Below are 24976 nucleotides of genomic sequence, written 5' to 3'. Positions count from 1 at the left end.
CTTTAACCAGGGGCTGCAACTCCCACAGTGAAGGATGCAAGACTTTGATTGGGCCGCCCACACTGGTGCAATGTTTTGGCCAGAGCTGGAGGCTTACTTGTATCATAGTTGTTGCTGTGCACTTTTTACTTCAGGCCAGAGTGAAACAACGAATAAAGGGTTGTGACCTTGAGAATCGCCCTGAGCTTAGATAAGCACAGACTTTCCTGCACTCGCTGCTCCATGAGGAGAACAAAGACCTCAAAGAGATGTTGCTGCAAGAAGAAAACCCCCAATCCCTCAAAACAGAAAAACGGTGGAGTAACACACCACTATATTGTAGAGATGGTCAGGAAAAATCTCAGAAATTCCTCACAAAACCAATTAAGTCTGTGTTTTCATTTCTTAACGATAGCTTAGATGAATCCTGAACCCTAATATATCCTGTACAGTTTTAATTGGATGTGTGGCAATCCCTCTGGATTAGACCAAAATTGGAGTTGGTGGAGGGGGTTTGCTCTCCAGTATTCTCCAGAGCTTGATCTGAAACTCTCCAACCATTAGAAAGGTTGAAGACTTCTACAGGGATGGCACAGGAGATAAGGAGGAGATATTTCCCCAAAAAGGCGGGTAATTAATTGGAGGACAGGGGGTTGTGTAATCCTCCTTTCCACAGTCCGTAACAACCCTTGGCCTGGGACTGTGGATACAGGCACTTCAAAGCAGAGCCGACAAGACCTGACAGAGACTGAGCGAAGTCTGCATCTCAACAATACATCACCTCCACCCCCTCCCTTTCCCTCTTTCACTGTCCAGCTCTTGCTCTATCTCCCTTCCTCTCCTCTGGTTCTCACCAAAATACTGTAAAGATAGAGAAAATGAGAGCGATAAAGTAATTAAAAGTCAGGAAAGTTTCTCTCGGCACTGCACATTGAATTAGTTTTTTGAGTAATTTTTGCCTTCAAGTGGTCTTTGAATGCTGCATTAGCCATATCTCTAAGGGAGCTGTAATGAATTAGTATTAAATTTGCGCAGGTCCTCATTTTCTTTTGTTCTGCCTTTCTTCTAAATGGGGTGAAGGCCCTAAAAGATCATAAAACCATGTAGGGTAAGATAGGAAGTTTCACCTGATTTAAGAGTGGAGAAACCCTTCATCTTAAAACATAATGTGTGATACCCACCGCCTGCAGGTGCATTTCTACCGCTGTGATAACAGAGCTTTTGTTTCTTGCACCTGTCAGCTAGAAGCACAGATGAAGGGGGGCTGGTTATCATGCGTCTCCCGTGACAAAAGGGAATACGGCCAAGGAAATAACTAGAAAAGAGAGCAGTCTGTCGCAGTTTCTGTTTGGAGAAGTAATCATCAGGTGTGTATGTGTGTGGCGTGCAGGATTAGTGGCTGAGTTTGTATTTATTATTGAAAAATCTAATATTCTCTAGATCGTGTTGTTCACATGACACGTTGTCCAAACATGTCTAAAGGCAGAAGTCTTCATATATATGCAGCCTCCATCTTGCTGTGTAACCACCGCCCTGGACTCTCCAAGAATTCTGTGTATTTTGCACATCTTCACACAAATCGTACAAGAATGATGTTGAAGAACTCAGCCTTCCTTTCACATCTCCACATACCTGCTCAATCAAGGACATGATGCCTATCAATGTGATGGACAGTGAGGGATTCCATGAGCTATGGAACTACATTGAGCGAGAGTACCCTTCAAGAGGTACAGTTACTTATCACACAGAGAAGTACAACAATGAAAAAACAGATGAGCTGACGGCACATCTTTCTGCTTACTTTCTGCTGACAAGTTCAACTGACTGTTGGACTGCATTCAGTGCAGAGAGTTACATCTAAGTTAGAGTGGTATTTGAAATCAGCGGTCCTAACCGAGGCCGTACCAGTCAACAACAGAGCAGACAACCTGGCAGACCTGTGTTTTGTATCCTATTAATTATTAACATTTAATCAATTATGTAATATTAACGTGTTCAGTTAATGAAAATGCATGAAACTTGCAACCTTAAGAAAGCAAGCAAGAGAAAAAATTGTAAGTTGTGTTGATCCCGCAAGTCATTTTATTCAATTAAAAAGGTGTTGTAACCCTTGTTTGTGGGTTCATATACTGTATTTGAAGAAGCAGGCAAGAGTTTTAAAATAACCAGTAAAGCTCTGAATCATAAATTGACTCACCCTTGTCTCAAAATCTCCCGTCTTTGGATGAGTGGAGTCAGCCTGCCTTTGTTTTCCATCTCAGCTCAGCTGTGGCAGCAGTTTTTCATCTCGGCACTTTGAGCTTTGTCATTGTTCAGAGTGCAGAACATGGTTGTGATTAATAGAGTCTATAATGCACCAGGCCTATATACAGCCTTCCTTCAGTACACACTATCATAAATAAAACGAAGAAAGAGAAAAATAATACATGTAAACAGCACATGGATGATAGGTTGCAGTGTGAGGAAAAATAAAACAGGTTGCTGCTTCCCTGGATTAAACCACTGCAAATGTTAAAATAAATCTGCATATATTTTGAATTGATGTACTGCTCTGATGTATCCCATATAACTGACTTACCCACCACTAAGTATTGATCAGGGCTGGATTCACCCATGAGGGTACCCTGTGGTAAAAATGAGTTGTGAGTCTCTTCAGCCCCCACCACACCAAGTTAGTCTGACATACTTTGATCAAATGCAAATTAATATAAGAACATATGCCACATACGGCTGATATCAAGTGAAATATTAAATGAAGGCTATCCAAGGGGCGTTCACTACAAGCCAGGGCCTCAAAATTGGGTAAGACGAACAGCATGTTCACAATGACAGTGCTGACATGTTAATTTTGTGCTGGTATATATTTTTACCATGTTCATAGATCAAAGGATTGGATAAATGAAAATGTTGACCAGGTGATGGCACTGCATCAAAAATTAAAAGATCAGGGAAGTTATTATAATTCATCCTGAGGGGACCATGAATGCAATCTAATGTAAATCTTTCCAATGATTGTCAAAAATGTCCAAAATGTCATCAAACTCATTATTATTCATCCTCTGAACACGATGAATCTGGACCAAATGTGGCATGACAATCAACCCAATAGATGTAAATACCTCATGTTTGTGCTCAGGGAAACATCCGGAGATCTGTGCAATCCATCCAATAGTTGTTGAGTTTGGACTCAGCAACAATTGGTGGACCGACTGACATCGCCATCTCTAGAGATACCCTGCTAGTTTGGCTTAGAATAGAAGAACTGTACATAGTGTGCTTTAGTACTGTGTATTACCAAACACATTTGCCATGATTTAAAGGATCTCAAAGCAGTTACCACATAGTAAACCTGCATCGGGACTCTGAGGTAGAGTGTCTATGCTCCCACAGGCAGTTGCCCTCATCACCAGGTTGGTAATGCACTGGCTTGACCATGGATTTGGGCAGGAAGTACAGAAATACAAAGAATTAAATGAATATGCCCCCTGCTTAAAAAGACTCGCTTTTTATTTCTCACAAGTTGTTAAGACTATTAAGCATGTGTACCACTTTTCAGGACAAGGTACCATTCAAATAACAAGCAGTCTAGCACTTCACTTTATGCAGGTTTAGATACAACAGCCGATGTGCATGTGTCTCTCAGATGCTGTGTTGTGTATCACATCTTCTTTTTCCCCTCCTACTCACTCTGCTGGTGAGGAGTTGTGCTTGTTTTTGGACCTTGTCAGGTGTCAACAAAACTCGAGTGGGATGTCTTCCCACTAGCAGGATCTCATTATTTTCAAGGTGCCATGGTTTCTCAGTGAGGGAACAGTAGCACTGTTTCCACTTTACAGGGGACAAAGGGAAATCCCACAGCAAGACTATTCCCAGAAACTACCAAAGGCGCATCCTATTTTTTTTCATGGTCGATCGGAGCTGTACTTTCGGGACCACTTTTAAGTAAAAATACACATCTTTGGATTGCTGCAGGTGCTTAATGAGATAATGGTGTCCCATTACCTCAAGCCACCTTAAGTATTGACAAACTCACATTTTCTAAGGTTGGTAAGAAAGCTTCAGTAAATGAAACGTCACCCTTGTCGTAGAAACACCAGTGTTTCCACAGAGTTTCAGTGCATGTTTGGGAGCCGGATAACAGAGGCTGATATAGGTCAAAAGAAGAGAAAACTCTGCTCAGAAAGGAGAAAAAAGGGGAGCAAAGTGAGATGAGATCATGTGACAGTTTATTATGCAGATGAGGAGAGTCAGCAACTCCTAAACTGTCTGAGCATTTCCTAATTTATCACTGTCGCTTTGTGTGTGTGTGTGTGTGTGTGTGTGTGTGTGTGTGTGTGTGTGTGTGTGTGTGTGTGTGTGTGTGTGTGTGTGTGTGTGTGAGAGTGTGATACTAACGGTACAGCAGAGCATCTGCATGGCCGCCACCAGCTCTGATTGATCACCCTCCTGCAGACTACAGAAGCACATTGCTGGGGCCATGCTGCACCCACAGCTGCCTCAGAGTCTTGATTAAGGCAGAGACGACCCCAGAAATGAGGGCCACTCGAGGGTTCACCATCTCCACCATTGTTTTTTCTCTTTCTCTCCATCTCTCTGTCTTTCCCCTCTTCAGATTAATTTGTCTGTCCCCCTCATTCACCCACCTGCTCCATCTATCCATCTGCATTTCCTTTTGTACATTTCTTTATGTGACAGGCTTGACTACGTTTGCAGGATTTTGTCAGTTGGTGATAATAACATTGTCACCGAAATCATGCATGTGTCCAGAATGAGTGATTTTGTGTGAAGATAAAAATCTTAGCTTCAGTGCTCCATGCAGCATTTTCCCATAGACTTAGTTGTATATATTTGTTCATTCAGGTACAAATTTTGTTTCACCTCACAAATGTTTTTTTTTCTTACATATACCATTCTAGAAAGTGAAGGTAGACAATTCAAACGTGGTAGCACCAATTCATGAATAAATAAATTAAAAACATTCAGTCACATTGTCCAACTTTTAATTCTTTCTCCAGACACAAGACGGTCACAGTACTGCCCTAAAGACATCTGAGGGCCTGGTTTACTCAAAAATGTTTTTTCTATGTTCTGCAGAAGGAAAAAAAAAAACATGAAACTGTCACAACTGATGAACGTTGTGAGAAATTTGACATCTGTTGAGCCTTCGAAACAACTCAAAATCTAGGAGGTAATGTCACAATTCAAAGCACAGATAAGAAGAAAGTAAGTTTAGTGTAAATCTGAATCATGGTTAAAGAGCAGGAGGAGTTTCTTATTTAGTAGATAATCCAGATGGGATTAGCCGGTCTCCTTCTCCTGCTGGGTCGGCTTCTGGTTAGAAGCAGCCTGATTTATCTGCTCTTCTGATCCATTCTCTACAAACCCAATGACAAGCACAGATAGTGCCCAGTCTCATTACACCTAGCTGGGAGTGATGTTGTTAAAATGACTCTCTAAAGTGTGGTCAGAAATAATTAGACTTTCTCTCTTCAAGTATCATAACAGTCTCAGCCTAAATGTATTTCAGAATGGCCGAGTATTTAACATTTAATTGTCATTACAGAAACAAAACAGATGTTCTTATTGGCTTAGTGAAAACTAAAGCGTCCCGTGCTGAACAGTGAGTGCCTGAGCATCAGTCAGTAAGAGGTGCAAGAATGCAAGTTGAGTGAGAGACTGAAGTTGACTGGGGAGTGATGGGTGACAAGTTTCTTTATGGCAGCTGACAAAATAATAGCACTAAGGGGTTGCTATTAGTCATGTTTCTAATTGGCCTGGCCATAGGTTTCAAGAGTAAAGCCATACTGAATGAAAAGCTGCAGACATTTTTGCTTTGACAGCTGATGGGCAAGACCCGCTGTGACAACACCAGAATCGGGAGTGACCAGAAATATGGCATGCTTGAAGGTTTCAAGCCATACAGTCAGGAACTGTGGAGGTTTATCTCCTCATTCAGTGAGGATTTACTCTTTAAAGGGCAAACTGGCTGAACAGAAAAGTCTAATATATATTGTTGTGTTGCTCTGGTTTTCTATTCTCTCTCCTCCTTTTCCTTCCTCCTCCTTCATTTCCATCTCTGGTGGGCTGCTGACTCTGGAAGCAGTGGCTGACAGCTGTGAATTTGTCTTCCAATAGAATGGAGCATTCCCCAGGAGTGTCACCGGCTCAAGTCATATGGCTTCTATTACATCCCGCAGGCATTACATTATTTATCTTCCCAGCTGACACCAATCACCCGTAGTGACTGCTCTGCAGCCCCGCTGACATCCCTGCTGTCACCCCACTGCTGCAGCCCGTTCTCCCTACATTAACATCTCCGGATCCCCAGGGGCCCCATACATGCACTTTCCCCAATTCCACATAGTGGTGAGAGCCATCAAACTTCCCTGGCCCTGCCCCCCTCCCCAATAGAAGATGGGATTTGTGCAAAACTGACGGATTAGAGAAGAACGTAGTGTGGCAAAGTCAGGAAAAATAACCTTCTCCAAGTGTTTGATATGCTCCTCGCTCCCTAGTCAATCAGTAAATTAAAACAATGAAAGCTGAAGCTGCTTTTATGTACAATTAAGGAAAGTTGATAACTCTGTGGGAGAACTTCAAAAGGGTACATGGAAAAATGCCAGCAGTCCCAAGTACATCAGTTACAGTACGAGCACATAGTTCTGCATAGCAAACACAGCCTGATCTGACCCAAAATGAATGCACTCACCACATAACCACACACACACACACACACACACACACACAGGTCAAGGGGCAGCGGTGTATTGTTTCCTATCTCATGTGCTTTTCCTGAACCGTCTCTCTGAGTGTCTTCCAAACCGTCTCTCCTGTCATGGATTAATTGGATTTTTGACCCAGTTCCAGTTTGTTCCCCTCCTTCTCGTCGTGCTCCGCTTGGGAGCTGTCATGAGATTGTGTAAAATGTGTGTGCATGCGTGCGTGCGTGTGAGTGTGTGTGTGTGTGTGTGTGTGTGTGTGTGTGTGTGTGTGTGTGTGTGTGTGTTTGTGTGTGTGTTTGTGTGTGTGTTTGTGTGTGTGTGTGTGTGTGTGTGGGTCATCACATGTGTGCAGAGGATTTAGTTTGTCGTTGGCTACCTCGTTTCCAGTCTGTTGGAACCTTTTGTCTCCCTGCCACCCCCCTTGTCACTCCCCCCACAGGAGGGCAACAGCCGGCACACAAAGCCGGACTCTCCCTTTGAACCCCTATACACACACTCTCTCTCTCTCTCACACACACACACACACACACACACACACACACACACACACACACACACACACACACACACAAAGACGTATCCCCCCTCCTTCCCTTCTCAATTCCAGCCACTTGCTGCCTTGTCACAACTATAACAGCCATTGCCACGACCGCTGCTATTGTTCTCCCAGCATTTTAGAACGACGCTAGTGGGCTGCTGGCGTTAAGTTCATCTGCAGTGCACTGCACAGATAACAAGTAAAGGAGAAGAGACAAGGAATTATCCTGACTGCATGGTTGGAAACTCATGTCTCTCTCTTTTATTTGTTGTTCTACCTTTGTCGCCCTAAATCAAGCCTCCACTCTCTGTAATGAAAGTGATGAGAAGGCCGTCTTGGGATACCTCCGCTGCTTCATCTGTGCCTGATCATGCATTGCTGTCGAAAGCTTCTTTTTGTCTGCAGTCAGTCATTCGCGCTGGAACTCATTTCACAATAGAGCTCATGACCTTGCATCAGACATGCTCTGGTCTTTGCAGGGAAAAAAATAATGAATGTAATTGCTGCAACTTTGTGTGCATATTTCCCTGTGGGCTTTCATCAGGGTTTTTCATCTCTGTGTTTGCTCGTAATTACAGACCTGAGGCTGCTATGGGTGCAGGGTCAGCTTTCGCAGCCCCTTTATGGACATTTGTCTGCTCTCCTGCCATGATTTGTAGTCAGTCGGACGGCTCTGCTCACACTGTTAGCAGATCCGAGGATTAAGAGCTCCGCTCATAAATGTCAAATGATAGATTTGAGAACAGCGTGTGTTTTCCCTCCAACTTCAGCCGAGATGCTTATTATGCTGATTTATTACTATTGATTTCAATTTCCAAGGCTTTATTTGCTGGAAGCTGTATCATTAAAACTGCAGACACACAGGATATGAATTAAGATCCCGGGGATTACAAACGCCTTTCAATTGTGTCTGGCAGGGCAATGACTTTTGAATGAGCAACCCTGTGTGTGCATCTGTGAAAGCAAATGAACTCAAAGTAACGCCTGCTTTTTGTTTGGCCAGTTTGAATCTCGCAGCCAGGCGATTGGCTGGTTTTGTGTCTCCCGACAGCCAATCAGGTTCAAGTGTGAGTGATTTTTAAATAACTCACAGCCTCATGTGAGGTACGTTAATCCGTTACTCCATTGCTTTTGTCCCAAAAGGGATTTGAAAGCCCCCCCGTGAGTTAACGGTCTGCCTTTCAATGACACATTTAAAATTTAAACCACCCTGCTTTTTAGTCCAGCAGAATGCCATGTGTTTTGGCTTGAGATTAGGGACACAAACAGGTTCATTGTTACTTGAAGGGCCTCAGTGAATGTTACAGTCCAGCATTAGTATGCCCCCTACTGCCAGACTGAAGCCCCCAACCATGTCTCCTCACAGACTCAGGGCTTTTATTTTATGTTTGAAATTTAAAAATATATTTTGCCATATTAATCCTTAGTCATTGCATGGTTTAGAATTAAAGCACTCTCAACATGGCTGAAAGGGAGGCTCATATTGTTATCTAAAATGAACTGTCAGCCAGTAAAGATCCGCTATCTCTGATTTGGTGGATATACTGTGACTGTTTAGTTTTGTACTTATTACGTTTGCTTTTTTTAAATAGAGTTTCAATTAAAACAGAAAAAGGATTTTCTGCTTGAAAAGTGTGCAGATGGAAGCATTCAAAATTAAATCAATACATTACTCAATAGATACTAAATACAGATAAAACATAGAACTCTGAAATTGTGAAATAGCCAGTTTTCAATACCTCTAATAAAACTTTCTTGATGCCAGTGAATAAAGAGACAAATTACATAACTGGTTTTGTCCTGTTTGTCTTCATTGAAGACTTGATGACAAAAAGTGGCATTATGAAACATCGCATTGTGACATAAAAGCAGACTTTGGATTAAGGGCATTTTGAAACAGTGCTGGGACAAAGTAAAAAAAATACCTGCAGGAATTAATGTTAAATTTTTGTATTTCGTTTCTGTATTTCTTGATACGACTATTAACTTAATATTTCCTCATTTATCTGTCTGATTCTTAACTCATCATATTAAATGCTGCTCTGGGTACTTTTCCAGTGAATTAAAATCTTGTGGAAACACTGTACACTTAAGAAATTTTTGTGAAGTGAACATACAGCTGTGAGCAACTTCAATCAGAAAATATTTGTATCTGTGTTCAAAGTCAAAACCTTGCGCCGGGCAAACACTGACTGTTGCGGTCAAACCTTCAGCCATTGCTGCTGTTCTTTCAGATTCCACAACCAGCATTTTAAACATTTTCCTGCCCCCGCTAACCTCAGCTGACAGTATGTTCCTAAGGTCAGGCCGTCATGGCGGGGCTAAGGAAAGGACAGGTGGAGGGAAACAAGTGCTGGTCTTTGCAGCTTGAAGGTGATCTGGACCAGATGGTTGCCTCTCTCCTCCAGATGTACTTTACCTTCCCATATCTGCCACTGGCACACAGTAGGACTGTAACAGATAGGGTCTTATCGCAGCCACTCTGTGTGTGGAGGTGGGTGGAGGGGTAGGTGGGAGTGGGACCTGCAGTGGGCCTTGATCCATCCTGGCAGATCCAATACTCCCCCCTCTCCTCCTCTTCCACACAGATGCTGCAGCTCTGCACTGCACCAACTGATGAAAATCTGATCTTAGGCTATTGGCCTCAAACTTCCCACCCACTTCTCACGGCCCCTATCAGTGAAGGGCAAATACAGCCAAGAAACAGGCTTATCTTGAGAGGAGATGGTTTTGGGGAATGGAAGACTTTGTTTGTTATTGCCAAGCAGCACGGAAGCAGGGGACTCAGGACGGCTCCTCGGCAGGACCCGGTTTTATCGATTAGCCTCTTCCTCTCCTCACCTCAGGTTACTCTACCTGAGCACTTGTTCTCATGTTGCATTGTGTAATGCGCCTTGCACTTACAGGATGTTGTAAGTCTCCTCTTTCTCTCACCTCTTTGTGCGACTTGTCTGAGAGATTTCACGGTCCCGCCTGTTATGGAGCCTGTCACATTGCGGCCACTCAAGCTATTTCTCTTTTCAACATAGAGACACACCCATAAGGGCTTGTCACAAAAATGATATGTCTCGCTGAAGTAGATGCATTCATAGCATCACTGACATCTATTATTTGGTATCAAAAAGCAGTTACATTTCAACCAAACTTAACGTTCAGGAGAACTTAAGTATTAGTTGTAGCTAGTAAAAAAGTTATAACTAACAATGGTTAAACAAGGAACCACCAACCAGTATTGGTCCAAATGCTTATTATATATGAATACTGAATTGCATATGTATAGATGTATGTGTATTTGCTTGATCAATCTGTTACAACCAAAATCATTTTCATCCTTTTTGAGGACTGGATGGACTGAGAGTGACGTGGTCTCAGTGCTGATCCTCACTTGATGCCGTAACTTACGAAGCTGTGTCTTGCCCCTGGTGAGCAGCCAGTTCAGTTCGTCTGTGCATATGTTCCACAAACAGATGGCAAGTGTATCAGGGTGGCCCATACTCGTTCCTTAGATGGAGTCTGAAACAGGCACAGCGATGAAAGAGATATGATTCTGCTTATACCAGAGACTCCCACCTTTTCAAGCACCACGTGTGCTGATCTATGTACTGTAAAACTCTAAAGGCCACTTTACATCATTCCCTTCACCAGAGGAGGCTCCTCAGGGAAGGGCTCCCTGCTACTGTACCTGTCAGTCCAGGATGTGCCTGCACGAGCCCTGATCCTCGACAACTACAGACTGCAAAGAAAAGTAGCGGGGCCTAGGAAATGATATGCTCTGTTTACCAAATGACCAGAGAAACCTTGAAGAAATAGGGCAGAGAGAGCGAGGAATACTGCCATGAAGAGCAGAGAGAGCACCCGCCCCCCAAAAGGCCTCCGGGATGGCGAGATGAAACAAACAGTAGATCACAGGAGTTGGATGAAGAGGCTGAGGGCGGGTGGTATATATCAAGATGCAGCAGAAGGGAGGAGAGCTGGTAGTGCTATGAGGGAGGATAGTCAGCCCACACATTGTTGCTGGGCGGCTGCTAATGCACTATTGATTTCTGCCACTGAAAAGATCCCCCTGCATCCTGAGTCCACTTCCATCCACTCATGACTGTCAGCTCGCTTGGACTCTGACTTAGGACCAATGTTTAGGGTTGAGGGTTCGGATCAGGATTGTATTTATTTTAGGGGAACCCTGCATCCGTGCTGCAAGCAATGGCAAGAGGTCCATCCTTTATTACAAAGCAACGCCTCTAGAGAAACTTTGCTGAAGTCAACAAGCTTGTCAGTGAGAAAAGTTGGTCACAAGTAAACTTTTTTTCATGGTCATTGGCCACAGGCAGCAGATTTCTCTCCTCATACTGAAACAATGCTATGATTGTGTTTTACAATAACTGAAGCTGGCAAGTATAAAATGAACAAAATGTTTACTACAATCGTTCATTGCTTCCTTTTCTTTATACAAATTTTATTTGAAGTTGCTGAAATAATTGTCGAAAACAGTGGCTGGAAAATAGTTGTACTTGAAAAACTGGGATAAATATATGAATAAAGGAATAAAGGAAGTCGAAGTCTCTAAGTCTAAGTCTGAAGCACCTACAATATTTTCTCCACCAAAGGTTGTTCCTTTCTTTCTTCCTTTTTTTTTTTTTAATTTTAGAGCACCACTCCGTGCAGTTGTAATACCTGTTTTATGAGCCATCAGCTAAGTGCTACCCCTGTCTCCTCTATTGACATTGACAATGACAGCTCAACAAGAAGCAAGAGCACATTTAGTGGGACACTAACCTGATTTAGAAATAATACTAAGAACTTTTCCCAGTGTGGCCACATGACTGGTAACAATTCAGACAACAAATCTAAACCAAGACCCAACAAGTTGTATAGTTCATAACAACTTTTTTTTTTGTTTTATTTTTGCAGCTCTGGCCATTGATCTGCTTTGATAACATTGTATTTCCCAAGGTCGTTGCTGAGATTTCAGAACACAGCAGCATTTCTTAAAATAGGTCCAATGTAGCCATAGCAAAGAGCAGTCAGATGATCAATCCACCAAAAGATTGGACAAGTCTTGTTTTCCAGAACACTCCCTTTAAACTGGAATATTTGTGTTTTATTCTCTTGTATTTGTCCTTTATGGCTATTGGTCATGATAACTTTTACTTAACTCAAGTTAAATAACTTGAATAACAAAATATGTTGTTTGTAACTGCCCATAAGAAAGACACAGAAGCATTTTCTGCTCCAGTGCCTCCATCAACAGGACATCAGTGCCTGTGTCTTCAAAAACTGTTTCAAATCACTGTTGAAAAATAAGAACATTTAATAATGTGACAGCAGTGTTTGTCCTGTAGGCATAGATGATGTGAGTTAAGGAATGTAGGACGCTTGGGCAGCGGGTAATACAATTTGGAGACAAGCAAAATTGTCAAAACACCTGATATATTTCCTGTTGTACAAATAAACAAGTGTTTCACTTCAATCTCCCGTCATTGGTCCGCTGGTTTATTTTATTAGTACAACAGAAGGTGCCAAACATTATAAAACAGTCAAATGAAAATGTACAAACACAATAAAAATGTAAAGTAGCAACTAAACATTGGTGCTTTGAGAATCTGAAGCTGTCCTGCAGATCACAGAGCAATCGTCTAAACATTACTATAAAAATTACATTTTTAATGAAATGTGATGTTTGCATTATACAGTGCAGGAAAATGAAATGAAATTTAGGCAGTAGTGTTCCAGATAGAACAGCAGGCGTGCACACACACCCTGACCACGGCCCCAGATCTTCTGGACTTTAGCCCCAGACCTCATCGACTCACACCACAGACGCTCAGGGCCTTGTCACTTGAATGGAAACCGTTGTCATATTTAGGCACCAAAACAAAACTGACCAAAACAGTCTCAAAATAAATGTTGCCATAATTCAGGCATCATCAACTACATTTGTTCAAGCACCAATTTTTTTTCTAGGCAGACATGAGCCTTTATCTGTGTGAACAGATTCCTAAAAAACATGGAAAACCCATGTTAATAAAGATAGCTATACACTTATTTAGAAAATGCTCTCAGAGCTCCAATGAAGCCATCAGTTGTCAATGCAAAACCCACAGTTCAGCTACCAATGAGCCCTTATCTCAACAAAACTCCTTTTCAGGGCCCCAGGAAGCAAACAAAAATCATAGGTTGGGGACGCAATGCAACAGTTGGTCAATGAAAATAAACCCAGGTGATGACTCTCGGGTCTACTAGACAAGCTTCTCCAACTCCAGAGTTACCTCCCATAGTCCTGCTGTCAGAAATGATGTGCACATCTAACACTAATGAGTTAGATGTGCAGTGTGAGTTCATTAATATTCTGTGGCTGGGCGGGAAGCTTTGGAAGGCCAGTTGTTGATCACTAATTAGTTACTTGTCAAAGTGCTGTCTTTTATTGATATGAGATTTACATAAGCCAATTCAAGTTGAGAAAATCATTACATGAACAGAGATGTTTGGTATCAGTGAATCTGGCACCACTGAGCCAAACAGACTCCAGCAGATACGAGATGCTAATATTTGCCTCGTATCCATTTAGGATAAGGGTTCGGGGTCCTACTACAGTCACAGTGTGTGTGTAACCTTGCGGCATAAACAGAACAGTAGCTCAGGTATTACCTCTAGATATGTTGCAGCATATGCATAGACAATGAAAGCGTGCGTTGTTGGCACATTTCACTCAGTATGTGGTGCTAATCGGTGCATCTTGGAAGCGTCGGTGTAGAAACACAGCAATGACTCCGTTGTTGTCAGCGCTCTCCAGGTTGTCTACTGGGCTCTGCAGTCTCACCTGGGGAATTCATTAGCTTGAGTTGTCAGCTGCACTCAGACTTGTATTGTTTGTGCTGCGTTTAGGCTCTGTCAGTGTCGCATTCATGACCAGCTGCTGTTGGTTTGCAGATTTCCCATTTGCATGGTGTAAGCACAGTGTCACTTTTTGTAAATGGCAAAATCTGCATTGCCTTTTGGCTTCATCAAATAAGCGCCAGCCTTAGTGTTCCTGCCAGCCGAGCAGATCACACACTACAGCCAGAGATACAAAGAGGAGCAAACAGCGAGACCAATCTGTGCCCTCCCAATCATCTACGCTCACCACACTTCACTTCTCTTGTATGTGCAATATCATCTGTGGTCACCATGGCTCCAGGTTGCAATATCAGAAAAAAAGAATAAAAGACAGAAAGCAAATGAAGATCTGAAAGACCAAATTGAAAATCTTGGATGACCTTCTCCAGATGCCCTGGAGGAGGAGGGTCGAGGAAAATAGTCTAGCTCACTCTCACCAATCGCACAATCTCGAGCAACATCTCCAGAAACCAGACTGTTAACTGTTATTCATGGCGAGAGGTGGTGGAGGCGGTGGTGAGAGGTAGAAAATGTTAGATAAAAAATTGATTAAAATACATCAGGTTTTGCTTGGCCTTTTCCGAGGAAATATGGTTTTATCACTGTGTAGAAAAGGGCTGTCTGAGTTATACAAAGCGTTATTGATGGCAGCGGTGGAAAGCTCACGAAAAATGACGAAGACAAACATAAAGATAAAAGCTGTCGCTATGTCTCCCTCTATTCTTGCTGCACTTCCCCTCCCCTCCTTTCCACTTTCAGCTCTTCTCGGGTTTTTCTGAGTGTAAGTGTGATAAAAGCAGGCAGACCTATGACTCAGGTTCCCACCCCACATTCTGATATGAATTCAGGGAGCTGAGGCCGTCCCCTAATCTCTTAATGCATGTTCCCTTGCCCTTGGCAGGGTCATGGGAGAAATAGATGGAGCCTTATCAGCTTTTATGGATTTATGGAGAATTTCTCTGCATTGGGTGTTGTTTTTTTTTTTTTTTTTTTTTCTACACCAACCTGTGTGTGCATACATAGCATGGGGCCTCTGTGCATGTGTGTGTGTCCTCGAGGATGTTGAATAAGGTTATCAGAGCTGGAAATATCTTAAGGAATTTTATCAAATTTCTAATTACTGCATCAATCATGTTGACTTAGTCCCTCGTGCTAAAATGAAGACACACTGGGCGTGTTTTGACGAATTTGTGCCAGTGTGCTAACCTTCAGCAGCTGATATCACTTCTCTTAACACTAACGCAAAACAAAACGAAACAGAAAATTATACAATACTTAATGCACTTATCCATGATTTACATGAACAATGGGTCAAATGACGATGTACACTCGCTCATGGTGATTTACCCACAGGAAATGCCCAACTCTGTAATTCCCCTCAATAATCGCAGTCATACTTTGCTGTGAGGGTCATTAGCAAAGGTTCGGAACCGGTGATCTTGTCTAATGTGCAAAAGACTGAAAAACAAAGTTGAAGAATAAACTGTTGTTGTGTATTTAGATTTCAAATAAAGTCCTACATGAGGATCATCAGATAAATGTAGTTAAAGCTGCTTTAATCAGTATTTTTATACTGGGGATTGATCAACTCACTGTTGTAGTGATGAACCCACAGAGAATTATTACCAAACTTTGCAGTTCCCCTCAGCTTTACAGAGAATTGTAGCGTCTTTCAGCTTTCTGGCCCATGACACAACCCAAACAACAATGTTGCTCCGTGTGCTAGATGAGTAAATGGGCAACTGTTTGCTTACACATTAGCCATAATAATTTTAGAAATAATAAAATCTGTGCAATGTGCAATTCTGATCCTGCGACTTAAAACTGTTTAAGGCTGCTTTCCAGACAGCAGCTTTGAAATATCTGGAATATTGTGTCTGAATGGAAAAAACTGAATCTTTAGGCTCATTTGAGATAAATTCCACTTTGTCTGTCGGGGGGAGTGGCAGAAAACTGCACTTGAGTCTTAGTGATTAAAATGTTATTCAGTATCTAATCGGTCCAACAAACCCCTTCACCAGTAACTGTTCATGTTCATCTATATTTAGATATATATACTGGCATATATACTGTATAATATCAAATAATGTTCTGTGTGATATCTCAAAGGTTGTCAAATTCCACAAGCACTCAGTTGCCAATTAATTAGGTATGCCTAGCTCAAGCTAAGTCAGTCTATACAATAGTAATGCTATAAATCCTGCCTTCAGGAAGGCTGCAATGATCCTTCAATTTAAAGACCTACCTGAATTCAACCTAAAGGTATTTGCAGACCGATTGCCATCCTCAAATAAAATTTGAAACATGACTTGATTATTAAACTTTCCTCACAATTATAAGAAAAAGCAAACATTAATAAAAGGCATTCCTTCTGTCAACTTCTGAACATCAGCATTGGTCCATGAATGGTCCGCGTGCCACAGGGCCTCTCTGTTTTATTCCATCCTGCAGCCTTTGCTGCGTGTCATGCCCCTCTCTCTACCCTGCTTCCTGTCTGCTTCTGCTGCTTTAAAGGCAAAAAAAACACACAAAAAACACCTTCTGTGCATGTTAAAGAATCCTCACACCGCACCTGTTACCAAATCAGCTGTGTTGCTTCACAGTACTTTGTCAAACATTTGCTGGTTCCGGGCTCTCAAATGTGAGAATTTGCTGCTTTTGCTGGATTTACATTGTAGTACATTGAATATTTTGGATTGTTGGTCGGACACTTAATGTCACCTTATGGTCTAGAATATTGTGATGGGCTTTTTTCACTGTTGTCTGGTTTGTAAACTGATTGATTAATGCAGCCCTACAATATTATTCAGCTCCAGCTGTACCTGGATCTAGCTGCACCCTCGTGTTGTTATTGTTGCCGATGTCAATGTGGCATCCCAGCAAGATCATATCGGAGGCTGGCATTATGCGATGATTGACAGTAATGGGTTCTGAGCAGCCTTGACTCATCTCAAGCATCTCAAGCAACATCACATTTTTACTAAGTAAAGAGGCCATTTAATGGTGCCTTTAAATCTCCATATAGACAAAGCAGCTATACTTGTTCTTCACTCTGACAGCCATTAGGTGGGTTCAGCTGAATCAAAAGAAAATTGCAGCTTACAGTAACAAAGGCAGGGTAGAGGCTGTGTCTGTATTTGGTTTACCAAGTAGGATGAGTTGCTTAAAGATATTTGAATATAAAACAGTATTAGCTGAGGCTATGTTTCTTCCCAGTACAATCCTGTCATAGGGACAGTTGGAGACTTGCCCTTCAACAATGAGGGGGTCCAGCTCTCATAGCTGAAGAAAAAGCAATTTAACCACAGAGCCCCCTGAGAACCCGCACATCAAAGCAGCAGCAGTGATGGGGAGTGCGAAACTGGGGGCTAAGCCAGAGCTTGCCCAGCTTCGCCTGCAAGCAGGTGAGGGAGAGAAAAATATCAGCGTTGTCCAAGAATACAGCGAGATCTCAAAGGACAGCAGCTGCTTGTTATCACAGGATATTTCTGGCAGTTCGACGTCTGATCCATGCTTTTGGAGGCGGGGAAGATGGAGCCGAAGGAGGGAACGGACAGTGGTCAGGGAGGCTTTGTGACATGCATTTTAAGTCTCTTTATAACCAGGTTGTCCGTGAATGTGACCCGGCTTTTGACCTTTTTTCCCATCCTGCTTGATTTCTTTAAACCAAGGGGCTGATGAAAGAAATCAAAAGTCCCTCTGTAATTATGACCTAGCCAGCAGGGCACACATTAAACCAGACACCTGGTGACTTGCTTTTGAAAAGCTAATGATGCAACTTGATAACACAAACTTCACATTTGCCTTTGCGTAAATAAACAAGTGTCTTCAGAGGAATTTTTTTTTTTTCAGATATTAAAGAGCAAAAAGTGTGACAGTGACAGTGTGTACTTTGTTATCAACACTCAAAAAAATAAATAAATAAATAAATAAATAAATTACATAACAGTGGCAATTACCTCCTGGAACGTTTTCCTCGATGAAAATGAGTCCACACATCACCCAATGCTTTTTTTTTTTTTTTTGTCTTCACATGAAAATAGGTGCCAGTTCTTTGTGTGTAAATGAATCAACTTGCTGTTCATGCATGTTTAAGTTTGATTGCATTTCCTCGACAATTTGGATAAAAAGGAGCTGGTGGAGGTTCAGGGGATAAAAGAGCTGGAGGTGAAGAGGGAGGCAGAGGAAGAAGAAACCAGGATAAAAAGAAAATAGCATGATGAGAAGAGGAACGGTGGGAGAGGAGAAGGAGGAAGCCACTTCTCACTCGTGGGAAGGTCAGCAGGACTTGGATCTGAGTCTGCTTTTGGGCCTGTAAACTATGTGTGTGTGTGTGTGTGTGTGTGTGTGTGTGTGTGTGTGTGTGTGTGTGTGTGTGTGTGTGTGTGTGTGTGTGTGTGTGTGTGTGTGTGTGTGTGTGTGTGCTGGTGTTTCCTGCATGTCAGTGCACGAGTATTACAACCATCTCTCTGGTTTAAGCGTTCCCTCGGCTGCCATTATGGCCTAATAACCGTGTCAGTGTGATTAATGGCAGGAGGCAGGGCTCTGATTGTGCTCTCGCTCAACTACAGTACCGAGGCTACTACACTACCCACGATGCCGCTGTCTGTGCTCGTCTGCCACAGCCGTCTCGGGCAGCGGCGCCCACTGCACCGAATGTGAAGGTTATACGTGCAATTAGCATGCGTTCTCTCTCCTGCTGGCAGCATCAAAGACTCAATCTGATGGTGATGATTGGAAGATTACAAGTTAGGGAGGAAAGCATGTGATCCCAAAGGCTACGTTATCCAGTCCAAGGTAATAAACACGGACAGCTTACTGCCAGTCCTGTTGTCTCCCTGTGTTTATCTTCACTGCTCAAGATCAACATTTGTTTCCTATGAAGTCCCAGCATCTTATTTGCTGTGTATTTCTAAATGGATATAAATTAGAAAGTGGAAAGCAGTTCAGGAGGTGGATTTCAAACTTTGTTTCCTCATCATGTGTGTCACAGTGGGCATTACGAGCCATCGCGTAAGATTCATTCGGCTGATGCTTTTGTCCAACAAGGACTTTCAGTAAATGCATTCAGCCTACCAAGGAACAACAGCGAGATGTGGTCAGAAATTGACGGCATCCCTTACAAACAAGCAGTTACGAGCGTTTCAGCGCAGGATTTATTTCTTTTCAAATGACTGAAAACTAGTTCCAGCATCTACAGCCCACTGGAATGACCAGCATGTCAGGGTGAAAGTCTTTCCCTGGCCCCTCCCGCTTGCCCCTTGGCCGTCAGGGAGGCTGTAAAAGGTATGATCGGTCTGACATCTCTTTAGGCAGAGTCATGGCAGGTCCTGCATCTAGAATTGAAAAAGTTATTAGACATAAGGGGGTGGGATTATTTTAAAATCTTTAGTGGTTTTAATGGTGTGGCTTTTATTTCTGATGGTTTTCCAGCATGTAGGGAAATTGGCATTTCACTCTGAAAAAAAATGTTTTTTCTTTTCCCCAACTATTTTGTTCCCACTTTAAATTGTTCTAACTATTGCTGTGAAGGCCACAGTCAAAGGCAAAGCAGCTCCCTTTCTTTCCCCTCCTTCCAGCGCGGCGCTCTTCTCATGGCCGGGGGATCTCTGCTGTGCTGCCGGGATGACAGAGTCAGCAGTGACTCTGTGAACCTCAGTCCAAAACGAAAGCCCAATCTGACACCCAGTGCTGCAGCTTTGAGCGCACCAGATCTGAGGCAGCGCTGCAAAACTGATGGAAGCCCTGTCAAAGCAGGAAGCAGGGAGAAGCAAAGACAGACCAAATACAGACAAATAGCCAGAGAGGATCACACAGATATTCTGGGTAACAACCTTGAGCCTGTCAACTTTGGCTCTCAGGCTTTTTCAGGGTTTAAAAATAAAAAAGAGGCAAACGTTCTTGAGCAGTTGAAAACAAACATGACATATCTATCTTGGACCGGGATGTTGCAGGTGAAGCCCAGAGAGTTTGATCTTGTTATTTTTTATATTTCAGGTCACTCAGCACTGTGTGGTAGGTGAAACTGCTGAAATAGCTGCTATTTGTGAAGTAAATGTAGGTATAGCAGCTGCTGTGGAGAAGAGGAGTCTTTGCTCGGCAAGGTCGATCTGTTTTTTCAGGACTAAACTTTCAAACTGCTCTTTATCCGTTCAAGTCGCCTCACTGAGCTCTCTCTGAGAGGCTGCCAATAACAATTTAATTGTAGAATCAGCAGTATTTGAATTGATACCAGGATACCAGTCCTCTAACATGTCCTCATTTTCTGTCTTCCCCTCCAGGGTCCTTCATGATGGTCAATTCCTCGCAGCATTTCGGGGGCCAGCGGGCTCAGCTGCTCCTGCTCCCGCTCAGCGAGAACGACACCCACTGCATCCAGTTCAGCTACTTCCTGTACAGCCGCGACGGCCACAGCCCCGGGGACCTGCAGGTCTACATCCGGGTCAACGGGGGTCCCAAAGGCAGCGCGGTGTGGAATGTCTCAGGCTCTCAGGGACACCAGTGGCACCAAGTGGAGCTTGCCGTCAGCACGTTCTGGCCCAGTGAATACCAGGTAAGAGCCTTTACCCAAATACATGAGAGTATGTGATTATATTAAAAGTCCTGAAAGCCTGTTTTCTCTATCAGCTTCTCACTGTGAGAGATGGGGTCCTACATGAACACAGTCTCACATATTCATTGCACCAATCAGGATTCAGCAGAATCCACACCCAAGCTGGTCTGATGAAGCAGGTTAGCCATGTGTCAAACTAAACAAATACTTAATCATTTCTTTTTCAAACTTTCATTTGATTGTCACTTATGTATCTTATTAAATATTTCTCTGTAACATTCAATATTTGAAACCAAAATTTCAGAGTCTTTAATAACAGAGGATTTCGGCAGTGATGTTGGACTTCTGCCAGCGCAGTTTTCTCTCATAAACTGTAAACTGCGCTGATTGCAGCTGTTTTACTCGTGTCCCATTTTGTTCGAAATGAAACCTGGTAGCTAATTATGGATTTGTAAATGGGATCCAAACAAACAGTGTAGAAACCCACACATACCCACCACATTTTCTCTCAGGTCCAAAAATGGTGAGCTGTATCTCTCAAACACTGTCAAATGTTCCTATTATGTTAGCTTCATTTTTATTACATGGAGGAAGAAGATCAAGAACATTTGTAGGCCAAAACCACTTTGGTCTTGAAATGTCATTTTCAAGTGTATTAAATTTAAATTTGACCCAAACACAAGAGCATCTGAGTGCAGTGAGTCACACTTATTTAAAGGGGCACGCCACAGATTTTACCCCACGAAGAAGAAACTGATCTTCATAGGACCTTGACCTTGTCTTTCACCTGTGTTTGGATCGAATGTTTTAACAGAAAGCTTTAGGTGTCACGTTTGAAATACATAGGCATTAAGCTCAGGAGGATCTGCAGAAAGATGCTGTAGAGCTGAATTATGGGATATATAGGATCCAGTGTGTTTGGCCCTTGACCTGTTCCAGAGACTAAAAGTCAGGATGTCTCAGCCTCCGCTGCTGATTTCGACAATTCTTTGTGAATCTTTCTGTTGTGAGTAACCACCTCTATGGAAATGCAAAATTCAATTGCTGAAGCAGCCTTTCAAAAATCCAATACTGTCCGATCAGGAGTGCTGACATTATTAGTTAACTGATCACTTGGTAATGAGATGACTGACAGAAAACTGATTGTGATGTTAATAACTGTTTTGTCACAACAGTCAGTTATTCTGTAAATTTATCACACATTCTGGTCACAGCTTCACAAATAGATACCTGCAATGGATTTTCATGCCCTTCTCAGATTCATTTCCTCTCACTATGAAATAAATAGATTTGATATGCTGCTCAGACTAAATAAAACATCAGTGTGGTGTCTGGGAAGCTGTGATGGACCTTCTGCGTCTGTGATATTTTATGAAATAAATGATTTATCAGTAATCAAAAAATAATTAATATATGAATAAATAATGAACATAAAAGATAGAACTTTTTTTTCCAGTTTCAGTTCTCTTGTGATATGATGAGTGATGCAGATTGACATACATACAGTATGCAACACGATGGTGTGGTTAATGATGATGTGGAAGTCAGTGGGGAAGGTCACTGTTGACTCTGAGTGAACTCAGTGTAATGAAATATCATGTTACTTTTTTCTAAAATTACAAATTGTAATTAAAAATTAAGCTGTACAAAATTAGTTATTTTGTTTTCTACTTTTATATGTAAGAAGAGTTCATTCATTGTTCCTGAAAGATGAAGCTCACCAACTCTGGTCATCCTTTAACTTCTCATCTAGCGCCATCATCTGGTCTCCATGTCAGTTTGTCCAATACTTTGGTTTAAGACTGAACTAAGGACATTTAGTTTAATGCTAAATTATGGTGAATGTGAAACATTATGCTGCATAACATTAGCATGTTAGCATTGTCATTTTGCCAAAGTGCAGCCTCACAAAGCCTCTAGCGAGTCTTGTCCTGTAGCCTAATTTGGCATGCATATCTGATAGGTATTAATAGTGGAAAAATGTTTTTGTAATGTTATGATGGTGATTACTCAGCCCTTGAAAACATCCGTCCCCCCTTTGTTAAAAATTTCAGTGACACCCAGCATGGCACTAAGCCAGCTGCTAAGTGGTCACCAAATACTGAACCCTGGCTGCTGTCAGTTCCAGCAGCTTTATTATCATCCTCCTTATCATTCAGACCATGCAAGGATTAGCAAATTGCAGCTTGTGTCATATATCACAGCGACTCGATGTGTGTTTAATTACAGTGGCTGTGTGTTTGCATTGTATCTTTATTTACTGGTCAATTTACCTGCGTGCTGCAGTGTAATCAATAGCTCCGTTTGATGCCTATATTGTTGATACTGCATTATTAGCGCTGTTGTGTAGCTTGTAAGATTCTGATGACTGGATGCAGCCCTGCCTCACTCATTACAGCCAATAATTTATCCTCTGATGTTCTCTGTCCCCCCACCAAGCCTGCCGCCTCTTACACCACTGTGCCCCACCCCAAAAGAGGCATTAATGAGGCAGTGGCTGGGGTAAGGGATTGTAAGAACGTGGGTCCACCAAACAGTCAATTGAGCTCAATTCCATGTGACCCTACGTGTGGGGGATCAGGCTGGGTGTTTGCTTCCATAACCTTGGCGTACTCTGGGCCCCATCTCAATAAATCAAGAGCCAGTTAATGAGATTAGAGGGCTGCACAGATCAATGAGGACAGCCTCCGCTCTACCATCCTCAGCTCTCCTATCCTGAGCGACTCTCACAAACACCCAAACTGATTTAAAGTAATGATTTTCCCTCCTGTACGGATGCTAGAAGTTTGTCTACCATGCACCGTAGCAGAGGAGGAGGTGGAGGCAGGGGGCGGTTGCTCTCAGAGGGCGAAGCTGAGGTGTACAATCAGACGAGTTGGCCCAGGCGGGGAGTTTGCTTAGTGCCGCAGTGTTTACCATGTGGACAGGCGTGCATAAGCAATGTAATCTACTACTCTGGTGATGTATGTCCAGGCTGCCTGAGTGATGAGAAGACGCTGTTCCCTGAAGTCCTCTCGCACGGCATGTAGACACAGGACAGATTGCTTTATTTGTCCTATAAACCTGGATGATCGGCAGCACGTAATGAAGCAGGTAAAGCTGTGCCGATGAGTGAGGGGCTTAAATATAGGCCTGAAGGAACAAAGTGTGTCTATCTGCTTTGTGAAGAGGCACAGGAGTGAGCCCGGAGTGAGGCTCTGCGCCTCTGTTTTCCCGTTCCCTTCCTTTTTTTGCCCCGGGAACACACCCCCTCCTCCTCACCGGCTCCCACCGCTGCAGCTCAAAGCTCAGCTCAGGCCCCACAGGGCTCCACTCATCCATCCAGTCCCATTGATAAAGATCACTGTCCAGCACTCCCAGCCAACAGATCAGCCCCTGCAGGCTGCCGAGGAGCAGCTCCACACAGGGACAGGACTACCACTTCAGAGGGCTTGGAGGAGAGAGTGTCTGTGTGTGTGTTTGTGTGTGTGCATGTGTGCACTTTTACTTGCTCTGGAGTGGGGACAATTTTGGAAAGTGAGGACATTTTGGCTGGTCCTCACAACTTCAGAGGGCTGTTTGAAGGCTAAGACTTGGTTTTAAGGGGTTAGGTTAGAATTAGGTTCATTTAGTTGTGATGGTGAAGGTTAGGGTATGGATGAGGGAGCATTATGTCAAGTGTCTTTACAAGAAGTAGTGTGTGTGCGTGTTTGTGTGTGCTGTGATGAAATCTTATATATATATCTATGCTTCCATAACCTTTGAATTTTATACACACACACACACACACACACACACACACACACACACACACACACACACACAGTAATCAGTTAATCAGTGAACATCAACCTCCCCTCAGGAGAGGCAATCTGCTCCAGAGATATGTTGGCCTATGATCAGATGTGTTGTTGGCCTTTTGCATTTAGGCTTTTACTGTTATGAGATTTCAGGATTCAGTGCCAGTATTTCTGGTTTTCAACTGTCTATTGTCTCTAGCGCATTTTGTGCTATATATTAAGCTTCACCCTGCATACAGCACCTAAGCTTGAGCTTTGCATTCACAAGGTGGCACTGACGCGTTTAATGCTGGTTAAACTTGCACAGGCTGCCAGTCTGATGTGATCAGCATGTGTCTGACTGAGTTCACGACCCTTCCTGTAACCCGTGTTAAACGTGGGTCGGACGCTGACTTTGCTGAACAGACTTTGTTATCGGAGATTGGACTGTCATAGCTTTGAAGGACAGAAGACAGAATTGATCAGACTGGTTCACACTCTCCCTGTCAGCTTGGTTTTAGGAAGCAGACTAGGTGTTAAAGCGATGCTCCGG

The 24976-nt window shown here is 42.8% G+C and overlaps 1 protein-coding gene across 4 annotated transcripts in view; it reads left to right on the top strand.

The window, feature by feature from the left end:
* Positions 1 to 24976, top strand: part of ptprua (protein tyrosine phosphatase receptor type Ua) — a 180541-nt gene that overhangs the window by 72846 nt on the left and 82719 nt on the right. For all 4 annotated transcript variants that reach the window (XM_070984234.1, XM_070984237.1, XM_070984236.1 and 1 more), the window contains exon 3: positions 20394 to 20665. In XM_070984234.1, the coding sequence (XP_070840335.1) occupies positions 20394 to 20665 (272 nt within the window). The remainder of the gene's footprint in view (positions 1 to 20393; positions 20666 to 24976) is intronic.

Source organism: Chaetodon trifascialis, chromosome 17 (assembly GCF_039877785.1).
Source record: "Chaetodon trifascialis isolate fChaTrf1 chromosome 17, fChaTrf1.hap1, whole genome shotgun sequence".
Taxonomy (NCBI): Eukaryota; Metazoa; Chordata; class Actinopteri; order Chaetodontiformes; family Chaetodontidae; genus Chaetodon; species Chaetodon trifascialis.
Note: the sequence above shows the minus strand (reverse complement) of the source record. Positions and strands in the feature narration are given on the sequence as shown.